General features: G+C 35.8%; 1 protein-coding gene across 3 annotated transcripts in view; it reads right to left on the bottom strand.

The window, feature by feature from the left end:
- Oatp74D (Organic anion transporting polypeptide 74D) overlaps positions 1–17,576 on the bottom strand; it is a 204,348-nt gene that overhangs the window by 24,334 nt on the left and 162,438 nt on the right. For all 3 annotated transcript variants that reach the window (XM_089101351.1, XM_089101353.1, XM_089101352.1), the window contains exons 6-8: positions 15,442–15,582; positions 13,703–13,867; positions 8,850–8,975 (exon numbers count right to left, since the gene is read on the bottom strand). In XM_089101351.1, the coding sequence (XP_088957477.1) occupies positions 8,850–8,975; positions 13,703–13,867; positions 15,442–15,582 (432 nt within the window). The remainder of the gene's footprint in view (positions 1–8,849; positions 8,976–13,702; positions 13,868–15,441; positions 15,583–17,576) is intronic.

Below are 17,576 nucleotides of genomic sequence, written 5' to 3'. Positions count from 1 at the left end.
CTTATTTCGCAGCGACATACAATTCCCATTACATGTTCCACTGTCTGATTCTACTGACATAGATGGGTATCTAGAGTTCATCTTTCGCAAAGTTGCCCTGCACTTGTTTTTTATTTACACTGTTTACACTGCAATTGTTTATATATTATTTTTTCGGATGTGTATTTGCGCATTGAGTGTTCCTGAGAGTTTCCAATGTGACACTGTAAGTTCAGTATTAAAACAGGGAAAATTTACTGCTGATTGTTTTTCATATCGGCCATTGCTGTCTCTTGTAATACAAGTAAATTACTAGTATTACTAACTTTTCCCCATCTAACTAATACGAGTAATGAAGGAGAGAACGCGTTTGGCTTCCGGCCTGGGGTGGGTTGTCAGCATCCTCATTTTATTTTAGCATCTCTTCTTCTGTATAATGATTCTAAGTGTAGAAGGAATTTATATTTGTGGTTTAGATCTTCCCAAAGCATTTGACAGTGTAATCCATTCCCAGCTGTTTTATTCCCTTTATATTTCAGGTTTTAGCTTTTCAGTTATTAAGCTTCTGCAGCATTGGTATTCCTAATTCTTTCCTTAGTTTGAAATATTCTCCAACTTCTATTATTAAAATTAAAAGGATTGTAAGACAAGAGCCGCGTTTTCAGGCTCAGCGGGTTCGACCACGGGTTGTTCTCGTCTAGTTTCAAGTTTTTAGTTTTTCGTCTAGTTTCAGCGGGTTCGAAGCTTCAACCCAGTGTTTGATACACTAGATGCACTGATGCACAACGCTTGATGCACTAGACGCGAACAATCCGTGTTTAAAGACGGGCTGTTCACGGATCAGCGGGTTCGAACACGGGTTGTTCTCGTCTAGTGCATTAAGCGTTGTGCATCAGTGCATCTAGTGTATAAAACACGGGGTTGAAGCTTCGAACCCGCTGAAACTAGACAAAACTAGACGAAAAACTATAAACTTGAAACTAAACGAGAACAACCCGTGATCGAAACCGCTGAGCCTGCAAACGCGGCTAAGGTGGCGTTTTGTCGCCAACACTTTTTAAATTTGCCTTTCTGCCGTGCTTCCTAAAATATCTTCTACGTAGTTTTCTGATGTTTCAGATGTTTCTTATCTTACGTATGCTGACAATTTACTCCTGGTTAGTCGTACTACGACTGGTCCCTCCAAAATGACATCTGTTGTTTCTAATACTTTTTCCAGGATTGACCTTAAACGTAGAAAAGTGTGAGTTTCAATCTTTCACTTCAATTCAAGTGTGAGTTTTCATCATCTCCTCGTAATTGCGATACTTTCTCTAATCCCTCTGTTGATTCTTTGCGGTGGTTGGGCACAACCCTTAGATTTACTTGAGACGTTTGGGAATTCCCATTCTCCCTATCGGAATTTCGATGGGGAGTTTCGTAATTCCCATTCGGAGTATGGTTTGGATTTTTTTCTAGCTTTTCCGTACGGAAGGCTGAAGGGACTGGGAATACGTGGCGGTATTTTTGAAATTTGACAAACATGTCGGTCATCAAACATCATAAAACGCCCAATTTGATTGCCCTTGTACAGAATTATCAACTTTTGTATGATGCTTCAAGTTCAGTCGAGTTAGCTAAAAAAAACAATTTCCAAGTCTGTATCTTCAGTCATGACTTCTGATGTTCGAATATTTGCAGTTCGGATACGTGTGAACATTCTCCCTATTCTCCCTATAGGAAATCCCCTGCGTTTTACCCAAACGTCTGAACTAACTCTTACTAATAATCTTTCCAGTATTCATCAGCGCACTGCTTCAGATATTACTAAAAGAATGCGATTTGGATGTGAAAAAATTGTTCCCAATTAAGGGAACAATTTCAAGGGAACAAGGGAAAAATAGACGGGTGCTGGTAAAACTCTACATATTGCAATCAGTCAGTCCTTTACACGGCAGGAACTACCCCATCCTGAGAAAAAGTGATTTAAAATGAACAAAGCGAGAAAATGAGAAGAGTGGTTTCTACTTAATAAATATAATATATCTGACATCACATTAAAGTTGGAAAGGCTACACAGAAAGCTCTCAGGTACTACTCTTGATCCATTTTCTCTTCATAATCGTCTTGTTAAATTTTTTCTTTAATTAATATTTTTCGTTTGTTGTATGTATTTAATTTCTTTTTACTCCCCATTCTAATACTTGTACAGCGTTTTAGTGATTAATAAATAAATTATTATTATTATTATAATGTTGTTCTATATCTTCTAAAAAGTTAATTAAATCATAATTTAAATGATTTGGAGGCGAGAAGGCACCTTTACATTATACCGCGTTTGTCAACAGCTGATTTCTTCGGGTGCATATAAGCTTGTTGGATAATTAGAATAAATTTATCTATTCTCGCATGTTTTCAACGCATTCTTCAAATTAAACAAAACGTAAAGCAAATTGCATAAATACGTTTCGGTAGATGGATAAAGCTAATTATCAGCTAGTGGGTGATTTCAGAATTACCGTCTTACGTTGAAACATTGAGTGCGTTCGAGCATCTCTTATCCGACTTTTCCGCTTAATACTAACTTCCCCAGATGTAATCCGGAAAAGATAACAACAAATACTTATTCGGCAACATGTCAACTGAAATGCTTATTCGGCAACTAGACGAATAACAACATTGAAGAGGAGCGTGTGCTCCTCTCTAGACATAGGTTAGGTTACAAGCCCCTCAAAGTGCTCAAAATTTAACAGCTACTATCCCTTTTTGTTCTCTACATATACTTAAGATACTTTTTTTTCATTTTTGAAAAAATTGAATTTTTTCCTTATATATAACGTCACCTATGCTCAGTTATACTGCATTCTCAAGGATTTGTAGATGTAACTTATCCGACACTGACAATGAATCCAGACCGTTTTAAGTAGTAATCCTGCTGACCCCTCTTTCTCGAATAAGTAATTTTGGAACAATCGAACGCACTATTTAGTACAGAAGGCCTTCAGAAAAATAACAAACACAACTTTCAGAGGGAATATAATAACAAAAAATATAGGATTTTTAGACATATTCGGTTCATAAAATTTAATTTGAATTCATTCCAACCGAAATCGGTAATTGTTCAGTAATTTCAAACTGACGATGATTTTTCGTAATTTCTAACCAGCTACGGTAATATGTCAGGGCAATGGAATAAAACGATTGTAATTCTGAACATGTAAGTACAATAACAAAAAGTGTATAATTTTTAGACATACTCGATTTGTAAATTTTAATCTGAATCAATTCCAACCGACTTCGGTAATTTTTCTGTAATTTCTAACCAACTTCGTTTTTTTTCTAACCAACTTGAGTAATATTTCTTGACAATGGGGTAAACCAATTATAACTCTGACCTAGCCATTATAATAACAAAAAGTATATGATTTTTAGACATATTCGATTCATAAATTTAATCTGAATCAATTCCAATCGACTTCGGCAATTGTTCGGTGTTTTCTAACCGACTTCGTTTTTTTCAAATTTCTAACTGACTTGAGTAATATTTCTGGAAAATGGGGTTAAAAAAACGATAACTCTGACCTATCCATTATAATAATAAAGTGTATGATTTTTAGACATATTCAATTCAGAAAATTCAATCTGAGACAATTCCAATCGACTTCGGTAACTGTTCGTTATTTTCTAACCGGTTTCGTTTTTTTCCAGTTTCTAACCAACTTGGGTAATATTTCTGGACAATGGAGTAAAACAATTATAACTCTGAAATAGCCATTATAGTAACAAAAAGTGTATGATTTTTAGACATATTCGATTCATAAAATTTAATCTGAATCGTTCCAACCGACTTCGGTAATTGTTCGGTATTTTCTAACTGACTTAATTTTTTTTAAACTTCTAACCAACTTGGGTAATATTTCTGGACAATGGAGTGAAAGAATTATAACTCTGACCTAGCCATTATAATAACAAAAAGTGTATGATTTTTAGACATATTCGATTCATAAAATTTAATATGAATGAATTCCAACCGACTTCGGTAAATATTCGGTATTTTCTAACTGATAGTTTTTTTTTTTATTTCCAACCAACTTGGGTAATATTTCTGGGCAATGGGGCAAAACGATAATAACTTTGATCTGAACACTATAATAACAAACAGTTTATGATTTTTAGGCATATTTGATTCATAAAATTTAATCTTAATCAATTCCAACCGACTTCGTTAATTGTTCGGTAATCTCTAACCGATTTCGTTTTTCTTAAAATTTCTAAAAAACTTGGGTGATACTTCTGGGCATTGGTGTAAAACGATTATAATTCTGACCTAGCCCCTTTAATAACAAAAATGTAATATTATTCGACATTCCCATTCAATACTGCTTCAAAATATGAAGATCGCTATCGTGACCATTACATAGGTCACTTTACATAGTTCCCCTTTTATCTTTACACTTATGGCATGTGTACCATCGGGTTATCCAGCCCAATAGTGCTGGAGAACCTTGACAAAGAATCCACGGTTTAGTTGACAAAAATTTTTAAGCCATATTAAGTGGACTAATTGATTTTATACATTCCTGAATTAATCAAGGTTTTCTTAAAATCAAAAGGTACTTCCCCTTTTCCAGAAATCCTATTCATATCTTGCGTAAGTTTGCTATCAACGCCTGGGACCTTGAAATCTTAAATTTTATTGGTTGAATAGTTTCAAACAGTTCGTTATAACTAACTGTAAGTAAGAAGCGACTCGGCTCAATAGTAACCGAAACTCTAAAAAACGGAATTTTGATATCAATAGATCCATCAAAAGCATTGGATTATTATGGTGATTCCAAATATATAAGCTTCATCAAGTTTAGTGTTACCCATCAATTGTTACGAGCATGAGAAAATTTGCTTGATTTTCAAAAAAGGGGGAACCACCCCCTAAAGTCAAAGAATCTTAGTGAAAATCACACCATCATATACAGCATATCAGAGAATCTTACTGTAGAAGTTTCAACCTCCTAAATACAAAAGTGTGGAATTTTGCATTTTGTGCCAGAAGAAAGATCACGGATGAGTGTTGATTTGTTTTTCCCCCAGGGTGATCATATCGAACTAATAGTCCTATAAGATCTGGAGAGAGCGCCTTCGAACGGAAATAAAAAGTTCTAGTTCCCTTTTTAAGTATTAATTAAAAAACTTTTAACTACGTTGAACAAAATGACTATCTAAAATTTTGATTGGATTTGTATGGGGAAATGGAGGGCGTGAGAGGGGGGTTAGTCACCCTCCAATTACTTTTGACTATTAAGAAGGGCACTAGCCATTTCAGTTTCCAACTGAATGACCCCTTTTTGAAGTTTCTACGACAACGCTTTCTATAAAAAACCTTTTATGCCCCCAGGGCATTACCACCCTTGCCCTGAGGGCTGTGAGGGGAGTGTCATCCTCAAAGACATAGTTTCCGGACCTTTCAACTACGTTGAACATAATGGCTACCTCAAAATTTTGATTGAACGTGTATGGGGAAATGGTGGGCATGAGAGGGGGGTTATTTGCCCTCCAATCACTTTCGAATATTCAAAAGGGCACTAAACCCTTTAAATTTCCAATCAAATGGGCCCTTTTTGAAGTTTCTATAACATCGCGTTCTATGAAAAAAACCTAATATGCCCCCACGGCATAACTTACAACCCTTGCCCTGAGGGCTGTGGAGGGAGTGTCATCCTCAAAAACATAATTTCCGGACTTTTTAACTACGTCGAACAATATGGCTATCTCAAAATTTTGATTGGATTTGTATGGGGAAATGGAGGGCGTGAGAGGGGGGTTAGTCACCCTCCAATTACTTTTGACTATTAAGAAGGGCACTAGCCATTTCAGTTTCCAACTGAATGACCCCTTTTTGAAGTTCCTACGACAACGCTTTCTATAAAAAACCTTTTATGCCCCCAGGGCAAAACTTACCACCCTTGCCCTGAGGACTGTGGGGGGAGTGTCATCCTCAAAGACATAGTTTCCGGACCTTTCAACTACGTTGAACATAATAGGTGTCTCAAAATTTGGATTGGACGTCTTTTAGGAAACGGTGGGTGCGTGAGGGGGGTTAGTTGCCCTCCAATCACTTTTGAATATTAAAAAGGGCACTAGCCCTTTGAATTTCCAATCGAATGAGCCTTTTTTGAATTTTCTAAAAACTCTTTTTCTATAAAAAAAACTTTGGCTGCCCTCAGGGCATAACTTACAACTCTTGACCTAAGGGGTTTGGAGGAACTGTCTTCCTCAAAAACATAATTTCGAGACTTTTTAACTACGTCGAACAATATGGCTATCTAAAAATTTTGACTGGATGTGTTTTGGGAAATGGTGGATGTAAGAGGGGTGTTAATTATCCTCTAATCACTTTCGACTATTAAAAAGGGCACTAGCCCGTCTACTTTCCAATCGAATGAGCCCTTTTTGAAGTTTCTACAACATCGCTATCTATAAAAACCTTATATGCCCCCAGGGCATAACTTAAAACCCTTGCCCTGAGGGATCTGAGGGGGGTTATCATCCTCAAAGACCTAATTTCTAAAACTTTTAACTACGGTGAACAAATGGTTATCTAATAATTTTGATTGGATGTGTTGGGGGAAATAGTGGGCGTGAGAGGGGGGTTAGTTGCCCTCCAATCACTTTCGACTATTAAAAAGGACACTAGCCCTTTGAATTTCCAATCGAATGAGCCCTTTTTCAAGTTTCTACGACAAAGTTTACAATAAAAACCTCATATGCCCCTAGGGCATAACTTACAACCCTTGTTCTGAGGGTTGTGGGGGGGGGGGTTGTCATCCTCAAAGACATAATTTCCGGACCTTTCAACTACGTTGAACAAAATGGCTATCTCAAAATTTTGATTGGGTGTGTTTGGGGAAATGGTGGACGTGAGAGGTGGGTTAGTTGCCCTCCAATCATTTTTGACTATTGAAGCCCTTTGAATTTCCAATCGAATAAGCCTTTTTTTGAAGTCTCTGAAACAAAGCTTTATATATAATCCTTGTATACACCCAGGGTATGACTTAAAACCCGTGCCCTATGGGCTGTAAGCGGAGTATCCTCCTGAAATACGTAATTTATCTCTGGAAATCAACTACACTGAACAAAATGGCTATCTCAAAATTTTTATTGGATGTGTTTGGGGAAATGGTGAGCGTGGAAGGGGCTTTGCCTCCCAATCACTTTCGATTATTAAAAAGGGCACTGGCCACTCCAATTTCCAATCGAATGAGCCCTTTTCGAAGTTTCTACGACAATTCCTTCGATACGAAGTGCCCTGGTATGGAAAAAAAACAATTCATTGTGCCAACATCGTTCTTTACTTAGGCAGCGGTATTGCGCTGCCTATGTGGCAAAAATATTGGAGGGTAACTGACCTTCCTCACACGCTTCTTTTTTCCCCAAAGTCATCCGATCAAAATTTTGAGACAGCCATTTTGTTCACCATGGTTGAAAAATCCAGTAACTATGCCTTTAGTGGTAACATGACAGCCCACAGTCCATGAGGAAAGGGCTGTAAGTTATGAAATTTGCCCATTGTTTGCGTATAGTATTTGTTATAAGGAAGTATACAGAAAGGTTTTTTAGTACTTTCAAAGGAGCTATTCAGTCTAATTAAACCCTTTGTGATTCAGGGGTCATTCTTAAGGAATTGGAAGAATTGACTCGGAAGAAAAACTTATTTAACATGTTTCGCTTTTATTTTATATCCTTATGGCTTGAGGAACAAGGTTTGGCTTTGGGGAAATTTAATGAGTTATATTATGCGTTTCTTTTTCTTAGTTGTAATAAAATTATAATAATTGTATAATAAAACAATAATAATATTTATAATAAAATTACAGTAAAGTGTTAACTATAATACAAACGTTAAATAAAATATCGTCATAAGTATAACGATAAAAGGGAGAATATTTGAAAATTTTATTCCACGCATAACTTGCCCATTTCTGTGATTTCCATAGTTGTCTGCACAATTCTAGAAGATTATTCAAATTATTATTTTTTTGCATTTTTATTATATTGCGTTAAAAAAAGAATGTTAAAGTCCATTTTAGCTGACAGTTCTGGACTCTCCAACCCCAAAGCCTCTCTGATTTGCCTACCAAGTCTGATTCTTTTAGCCCATCAAATTTTACTTAGCCCATCAAGTTTTACCAGTACACTGGCTTTAAAATTTGAAAAAACGCAATTGAACAAACCTCCGTCATAGAGAAGGGCGGCAAAGCTACTTAAAAGAATACTTAGCCCAGTAAGTTTTTAATTTCCTACTAATACACTGATTCTAAAATTTAAAAAAGGCAAAATTTCTCAGACATAGAGAAAGACAACAAAAGTTAATTGAAAGACTCCTTAGCCCAGCAAGTTTAAGCTCTTTGATTGATACACTGGTGTTATAATTAAAATCAACAAAGCTCCAGCCCATAGAAGGGCAGTTGATACTTAAAACTCGTTAGCCCAGAAGGTTTTTGCCCATTTACTAATACACTTGTGTTATAAATAAAAATAGATTAATCAACAAACCTCCAGCACAGGGAGGAGCAGTAGAAGCTACTTGAAAGACTCCTTAGCCCAGCAGGTTTTTGTTCTTCTAGTAATACATTTGTGTTATAAATTAAAAAAAAGGGCCTCTCAACACACACAGAGCACAGAAAAGGACAGTGAAGCTACTTGAAATGCTCCTTAGCCCAGGAGGCTTTTGCTCTTCTACTAATACACTGGTGTTATAAATAAAAATGGATTAATCAACAAACCCCCAGCACAGAGAAGGGCAGTAGAAGCTACTTGAAAGACTCCTCAGCCCAGCAGATTTTTGCCCTTCTACTAATACATTGGTCTTATACAGAATGGGCAAATCAACTAACCTCCAGCATAAAGAAGGGCAGTAAAAGCTATCCATGCGGCAATGCTCCGAGCACTTGGCTTGACTCTTCGGATGAAAATGCCACTTATCAAAATGCCAAAGCCCATTACTAGTATGCCACCAATTCCTGGAAATGCATCAAATTAAAAAGATGAAAAATTAAAATAAATAAAGAAAGCATTGACCTTTCCTCGTTAATCTAGAAAATGATTCTGCAAGATGACCAATCGATTTCCCAAAAGACTCCAATTGCTATCTCTATGACTCATAAGCACAATAGAGCATCGTCTTTCCCATCCTCAAAGCACAACTGAGCTGAGAGTCAACTCTCAACTCAGTTGAGAGTCAAAGCACACCTGAGCTGAGAGTCAACTCTCAACTCAGTTGAGAGTCAAAGCACACCTGAGCTGAGAGTCAACTCTCAACTCAGTTCTGAGTCAAAGCACAACTGAGCTGAGAGTCAACTCTCAACTCAGTTGAGAGTCAAAGCACAACTGAGCTGAGAGTCAACTCTCAACTCAGTTGAGAGTCAAAGCACAACTGACCTTTAGAGGAAAAATACTAGCTTTAAAACGACTTTTGTATAATTAAAGTCTCTAGAAGACAGGGAAATTACACAGCATAGTTGGCAATGAGCAAACTATAAGCAATGAGTGACGGGTCTCCCATGCTTTATTTTTCGGGTCGCTGCGCATGAAAGGCATCATTTGATTAGAGATTTATAGTTTTAGTTCCTTTTGAGGGCTAAAAGTGACTCGAGTTCAACCAACACCCCTCACATGCCTTTTTCTTCCCCAAGTAACCCTTAACGCTTCAGAAAGGTGCTAGTGCAACATCTTCTCTTTCTCTAAGCACTACAAAATTGAGGATCTTGCTTGAGACCAAAAACCTTAACTCTAAAACAACTTTCATGTAACTAAACTCTCCAGGAAATTGTGCAATCAAAGAAGGTGACTGCATACAACTTTCCGTGGATTTTCTTGGACTTCAGACCCAACACACAAGCGTTAACTAATTAAATAACGATAAGTCATCCATCCATCACTTTTTTTCCAGCCGCCTAGGAATGGTCCTAGAAAATTGGGAAGATCTAATTCAATTGGAAATGGAATAGTTATACTGCCTTTTTAAGGTGTAAACGTGGTAGAAGGGGAACAAGAATCCCTATATCTTTTTTCTACGGTGAACCCCATATATATACATAGAATTTTCGCTTTACCAGTTTTAGTGAGTACCCTCACAGGACGAGGAGACCCTGCAGTGTTGTAATGACTGGTGAGGTGAAAAAAAAAATTGAAACGACGTTTTTCAGACACAGTTGTAGCATAGGAGGCAGATATTCGATGATAAATATTAGTTTTCAGAAGACTGCTTGTGTGGCAGATTCACGTGCGGCACGGTAGACGGTCAACTGTCTTGATAATGGAGGCTCATAGCAATACCTGAGATTGTAATTTAAAAACTATAGGAATAATATAAATATAAAACAGCAGGCCATAAGTGGCCTGGCGGTTTTCTTTGAATAATAGTTGAGTTAGCGTTGTTTTGTTAGTGTACATTTTTGTTTTTTGTTGCCTTTTTTCTTTAACTTATTACATACTACCACTACTACTACTAACAACTCACTGTAGCACCAAGCAGCCTGAAGCAAACACAACTACACACGCCCCTCCTCCATATCAATCTGTTCAACACGTTCCTCTTTACACCCTCCCAAAAAGTTCCTATTTCCCTTCTTGCTTTCCTTATGACATCCCCCCCCATTCGGCAATAACCTGCTTTTCGTTTGGCCCGGAACTTTTGACCAACAAAGAAAATCTTCGGCAATTCTTCATTCTTCATCAGCAGAATGTGTACTAGCCATCTGATCCTTTTTCTCATTATAGCCCTAGAGTGGGATTGAACCACATTTTGTGTACAGCTTACTGTTTGAGATACGGTCAGTCAATTGGGCGCCCAAAACAATCCGTAGGCAATTTCTCTGGAAAACCTCTAGCGAACCATCCTCTGTTTTTCGAAGCGCCGACGCTTCAGAACCATACTTTGCTACTGTCATCACTGTCATCACAAATTTCCGTAGATTTCTGGGGCCAAAAAGGAAGATTTTCACTTTTCCTTGAGCCAGAGCCTAAACTTCAATTTGAAGAAGGAATAAAATTCAAAGGCAGCTTACGATTCAAAAAAATTCCCGGGCCTCAGTGTATTTTCTTAGTATTTTCTTAAGATAACAAACACGATTATAATTCAAGAAGAGCGTTTTCTCACGGTTCCAGAAGTCCCATCTTAGCTTATTAATTCCCTCAGCGCTAAGCATAACTAGAGGTTTCCTTCTGATCATTTCTTAGTAGTAGTCAAGGCCGTATCCAGGGGGGAGGGTTAGGGGTTTGACCTCCCCTCCCGAAATATTTGTCTGACTCGTAAAAACGTAACAAAATTAGACATAAACAAATGTTTTATGTGTTTTTTTAGTTTTTTTGTGTACCCCCCCCCCAAAAAAAATAAAATCTTGTATGCCCCAGAAATTTACTACATGGCTTCCCATATTATAATCTTGGTTCACAGACTTATCTTTCAAGCTTTTTTCAAATGTAAAAAAAAACATTCTACTTTTAGTATCTTAACTGGCACCATCTTTGCTAGCAATACTATCTAGGTGACTGAAGCTGTCCACTTGATAGATCTTACTGTCACCCATCATCCTCTCTTCGCCTTCAGTTATTCCTAGTTTTAACGACTTAGTCTTTTTAACATTAATTTTTCAACCAGTTCTATGTACTTTGTTGGGTAGAGATAGAAAAAGATTGGAGGCTGGTTTCTCGCAATTTTTCAGTATTTATTTCGTTCTTCCTTCCATTCTAGAAATATTGGATTATCTGGCCTCCCTTTTTTCTTCGATTTCTCCTTCTTATTTTTCTTCCATTTTTGTTTTTTCCACTGCTTTTAAGATATTGTACCCGTTTTCACATTATTTCATTTGTTAAATGTTGTAAATGGAAAGTAAGTGTGGTCTATGAAATTATTTAAGAATTATTTTCAATTGACTCTTGATCTTACTGACTACAAGTCAAACTATCCTTGTAAAGTCAGACGATGTTTTTACCCATTACTAGCTGGTACATTGCTTCATAGAATGAATCATGAAATGAATTATATTAACACCTCTCTTTTATGTAGTGGAACAGGCCTGTGTGCGGGAATAATTGCGCTTAGGGAAAAAACCAGGGAGAAATTGCGGGAGGACCACTCCTTAGAGGAGGAATGGGCCTCGAGCCCTTCGTGCAAGTTTCAGAGTTTAGAATAGGACCAAGAAACCATACCCATTAAGAAAAAATAACATTATTTTTCAGTTTATTTAAATATAATCGACAAAAACGCTTAGCATAGTACATTGGTGAGTTTTAATAATTGAATCAATACAGTTTATAGAAAATCAAATAATAATATTTGATATTTTAATGTCTTAAATTTAAATCTAACATTTTAAAAATGTGTATCTGTAATTGATAGTAATCTATCTTCCACCATCCTACTCAGCTCCCAGCTTTCACAACTTGCTAAGATTGTACAAGAATAGCACCGTAAAGTATCCCAAAAGAATGCTGGCTGTGTCTACTGAGAGCTTTTATCCATATCAATTCTCGATTCTCTTTGTCCATAGCTTCTTTCCCTTTTGCAATCCATTTTTTTTTCTTTTTTTCCACTTCCATAATATGTTTAGGGATAGCCTCTTTATACTCTTGCTACCTCCGTCTTCTATCAAATAAGGACTGTCTTGTTTCAGCTGTCGCCGGGTAGGATAGTAATCTATCTTTCACCATCCTACTCAGCTCCCAGCTTTCACAACTTGCTAAGATTGTGCAAGAAGATTCAGCTTAACAGATTAAATAGGTTTTAGAGAGAAAGAGTATATTGCGTGAAATAATGTGCATTATTAATCAAATAATGTGATTAATGAGGCATTAATTGTTGTCGAACTTTCTTCTTTCTTTTTTTGGTTGCCATTGGGCAAAGTTGCTCCTTACTTACAGTTCGTTACCATGAAATGTTTGATTAATGTTTCAAAGCATGAATCTTCTTTTGGAATGGTCTCAACTGTTTGTTTACGGATTAAGTTAAATTGGCCTCTGACTGGCTTACATTCAGCGTGAGATCCTACTGACAAAAAAACAGTTTTTTTCAATTGAAAGTAAGGAGCAACATCAAAACTGAAAACGAACAGAAATTATTACGTATATGATAGGGGTCGCCCCGCCTCGATACCTTTCGTTACCATGTTTCATGTTCGATTAATATTTCAATGCATGAATCTTCTTTTGGAATGGTCTCAACTGTTTGTTTACGGATTAAGTTAAATTGGACTCTGACTGGCTTACATTCAGCATGAGTTTATTTTAGAACCCGAAGGTTCTACAACAACCTCCAAGGGTTCCAGTCCAAGAACAAGGATTGGAGCGCAAATAATTATTGAGATGTGGTTTTCTTTAGTTTTAAAATTTTAAGGGGGCCGGGATTTTTTTTTTCTAGCTAACAGCTGTAGAAACGAACTTACAACGAACTAAGAATTCATTTTAATTGATTTATAAATTGTATTAATAATCATACAACACACACAACTGGAAAACAATAGAGGAAAAAAATACGAATGACTAAAAATTTAGAAATTGGAAGACAAAGAAACAGAGAGAAATATGGCAGATCATGTATAGGGATACATGCCTATACCTATAACTGCCTATAACTTATTATACCAAGAATAAAGACACCTTTTATTGTTGTACAATTATTGTCAAATAGATGCAACTTATTATGCATCGTCAAACATATACAAGAATAAATATATACCTTATTACTAACCCGAGATCATGTTTGCAACATGGGCAGTTAATCTAAACTGACTCTCAAGGAATTTGGGTAGAAAGGTATACAGTCCGGCTATGGGTAGGATATGCAACACACTACTGGCTGTCCGAAGGACAAGAATATCGTTGCGCAGCAATCTTCGAAAAGCACGAGGAAAATCTAAAATAAAAAAACGCCAAAACAATTATAGGGTAACGTTAAAAAACGATTATATATATTTAAAGAACATACACTGTATTGTCGATGTTATGCCTAAACGCCGTAAGCGAATGTCTTGAAAAAATATAGTTCATTAGGGATACTTGTTTTAGAAACATTGCATTAAACACGAAACATAATGGTAATTTATCGTACTAATAGATAATAAATAAATAAATGCTAATATACTAATAAAATAATATAATAATAAAAAAATCATGTACCAATAAATAAACAAAACACAATGGTAAAAATGGTAATTATCAAATTATGTTAATGGCAAAAGAGAATATATTGAATTATTCCAATATTTCATGCCTTTAGTTGTGATTAATCAAACTTTTGCACACTCATATTTTTCTTTACAAATTTGTTACAATAAAAAAAAATAAGATTATATAAATCTAAATATAAAATAATATATCTAAATAACATATTGTCGCTGTTATGCCTAACACCGTGAGTGAACGGTTTGAAAGAAAAATTTGTTCATTAAAATTATTTTATTAACTTGTTATTACTAATTTTACTAATTAGTACAACAAAATTAGTAAAATTAGTTCATTAAAATAATTAGTTCATAAGAGATTTTACTCGCTTGCATTGCAATTAATGAAACTTTTGACACTCATGTTTTTTTTGGTTACAAGTCCTTATATTTTATATATTTAAATATATATTTTAATATATAATTTATATATTAGTTATATATAATATAACATATTATATATTAGTTATATTAATATATAGTTATTTTTAATATATATTTTATATATTTATAGGGAACCTATTTCATTCCGTCAGAGCTATTGGTGGCGCGCAGGGTTGCCGGGTCTTTTTATAAGAACAGGTAGTAAGTCTGTTCCCAGTCTCGGGGTAGGTAAGATCAAACCGAAGGACCTTTATTTCCAAGCAGAGATCAGTCCACTGCACTACCAAGGGATTATTTTTCTACTTATCACCGAGGAGAAATCCTAGTTCTTGCTTTATACTCGAATTCTACCCATATTTTACTTCTACTACTAGTATTACTACTACTAGAAACAAACGTAGGGAGGGGGAGGAATGTGCAGCAACCATTGGGTGACTTCAGAGGAGAGGCCATTGCCCCTATATTTAAAAAGATGTTTTTTGTATTTTCATTGGAAAATACATTTTTTCGTATTTACATTTAAAAAATCAAAAAAAACAACAAAATTGACCCCTTGATTTTGAACAATGCATACCCCCCCCCCCCAGATCCCCCCAGCAGTACCAGTTCTATCTCTTATAAGTTACCCATATTCATACCCATACCCATGCAACGCATTAGGCGTTGGTAATTTTTTTTGTAGACACTACTAGCAGTTCTATCTCTTATAAGTTACCCATACTCATACCCATACCCAGACAACGCATTAGGCGTTGGTAATTTCTATTTGTCGACACTACTACCAGTTCTATCTCTCATAAGTTACCCATACTCTTTGAGTTAGATTATGGAATAAAATTCACCCAGATGAATTGGGCTCAGCGTAACAATATAAAAAAATTACCCTTAAGACTTGGTCCTTTTGCTACCTGATCTATATTAGCCAGGGCCAAGCTTTTTCTCTGTTGATTACCCGGCAGCCTCTTAGGAAACGCAAACATGGCTAAAGAAGTGACTAGCATGAGGATACCAACCAGCAACATACCTAAAACAATTTAATGAATTATTTTAATAGTCTTATTTAATAATTATAAAATGATTATATTTAATGATCATTAAAATATTATAATAATTATATATAATTATAATTATTATAATTTGTAATAATAATATATAATAATTATAATATTTAATAATTAAAAAATAATTTATTTATTTAATAGTAGTCTTTTATAATTTAATGAATTATTTAAAATAATGAATCATTTCAAGGATTTTAATAGTCAGTAATTAACTTAATAATAAATATAAGCCAAAGTGTCAACTAATCACGTAAATAAAGTACGTTCAGAAGACCAATAATATTCAAAAGCTGAAATTCGGCAGTACTAGAACATATTTTGAAGGATATAACCCTAGAGTTGGGGTATACTTTGCCACCACCCGCACGCCCATCTCCTGATGAGCAAAAACATAGCCAGAATTATATTTTTCCCGTGTGTTTTTCCGTTCTTTGATTTCGTCAGCGTTGGTTTGATTTTGGGATACACGGGTTGAAACAAGAGTGATGCATGGCAAAATGAACGAGAAATACATAATTTGGGCTATATGTTTGCACATTAGGGGGACTGGGGTTAAAGTATAGCAGAAGCACTTTCAAGAATTGTTTTCATAACACGTCTCCATCTCAATTCCCCCAATTCTAGGCTTAAACATTTTAAGGATTTTTTGGCAAAAAAAAAAGTTTTCTTAATCCCTACCCCTTCTTGAAATTTCTTCCCGATTCATTAAAAATAAACTCTGTAGGCTACCTTGGTCTCAGGCCCTTGGCTCTGGTCCTTGATCAGTGTTAGCAAGAAATTAAAAACTGAATAGCGCAAGTGACAGTGTAGGATTACTAAGGAGAACTAGAAATACACTTAAAAGGAATAATTCTCTGGCTGTGGCCTTAAGCCCTGGCCATAAACTCTGACCCTTAAACAGTGTTAGATTGCAATTGAAAGCCGAATGGCTTGACTGACAGTGCAGCCTTCCCTAGATGAACTAAAAATATACCTAACAACCTTAATTCTTTGGCTCTGTCCATAATCTCTTGCCCTTAGACAGCATTAGCTATAAATTAAAACTGGATAGCGCCAATAACAGTGCACCAACGGCTCTGACCCTTGGTTCTAGCCATAATTTCTTGTCCTTAAGTAGTGCTATCTAGGAACTAAAAACTGAATAGCGCAACTAACATTGCAGGATTCCCAAGGAGAACTAAAAAAAAACATAAGATTAATTCTCTGGCTCTAGTCATAAACTCTGGCCCTTCAATGCTGTTAACTAGGATTTAAAAGCTGAATAGCTTAACTGACAGCACATTATTCCCTAAAAGAACTTACATACACCTAACAAGATTAATTCATTGGACTTTAAACAATGCTAGCTGGGAATTAAAAACAGAATAGCGCGACTGATAACACAGCATTACCTAGGAAAACTAAAAATGCACGTAACAAGCTTAATTTTCAGGCCATGATCTATGGCCCTTAAATAGTGTTAGATAGGAATTAGAAACTGAATAGCACAACTGACAGCGTTAGATTATCTAGGGGAATTAAAAATGCACCTAAAAAGATTAATTCTTTGGCTCTAACCATAATATCTGGCCCCTAAATAGTGTTAGGTAGGATTTAAAAACTAAATACGTAGTTCAACTGACAGTGTTGCATCACCTAGGGGCATTAAAAATACACCCAACAATCTTAATTCTCTGGTGCTGGCCATAATCTCTCTCTTAAACAGGGCTACCTAGGAATTAAAAACTAAATAGATCAAGGGACCTAGGGGAACGAAAAGTATACGTGACAAGCATAATTTCAATTTATTAAAACATGCATTGAAATTATAGTTCTAAGGCTGCCTGGAATCGTCCTGAAATGTTCTAATGGTAGCAAGGTTGATTGTAAAATGGCGATGAGAAGTGATGAAGGGAGGTAAGGGCTATTTTTAATAAAGTTTGCTCAAATATACTCATAATGTACTTTTGCAAAAGTG

This window comes from Artemia sp. Qi Xiang Cuo, chromosome 15, assembly GCF_049724085.1.
Source record: "Artemia sp. Qi Xiang Cuo chromosome 15, ASM4972408v1, whole genome shotgun sequence".
Taxonomy (NCBI): Eukaryota; Metazoa; Arthropoda; class Branchiopoda; order Anostraca; family Artemiidae; genus Artemia; species Artemia sp. Qi Xiang Cuo.
The sequence above is the reverse complement of the archived record's forward strand: the minus strand, read 5'-3'. Positions and strand labels throughout refer to the sequence as shown.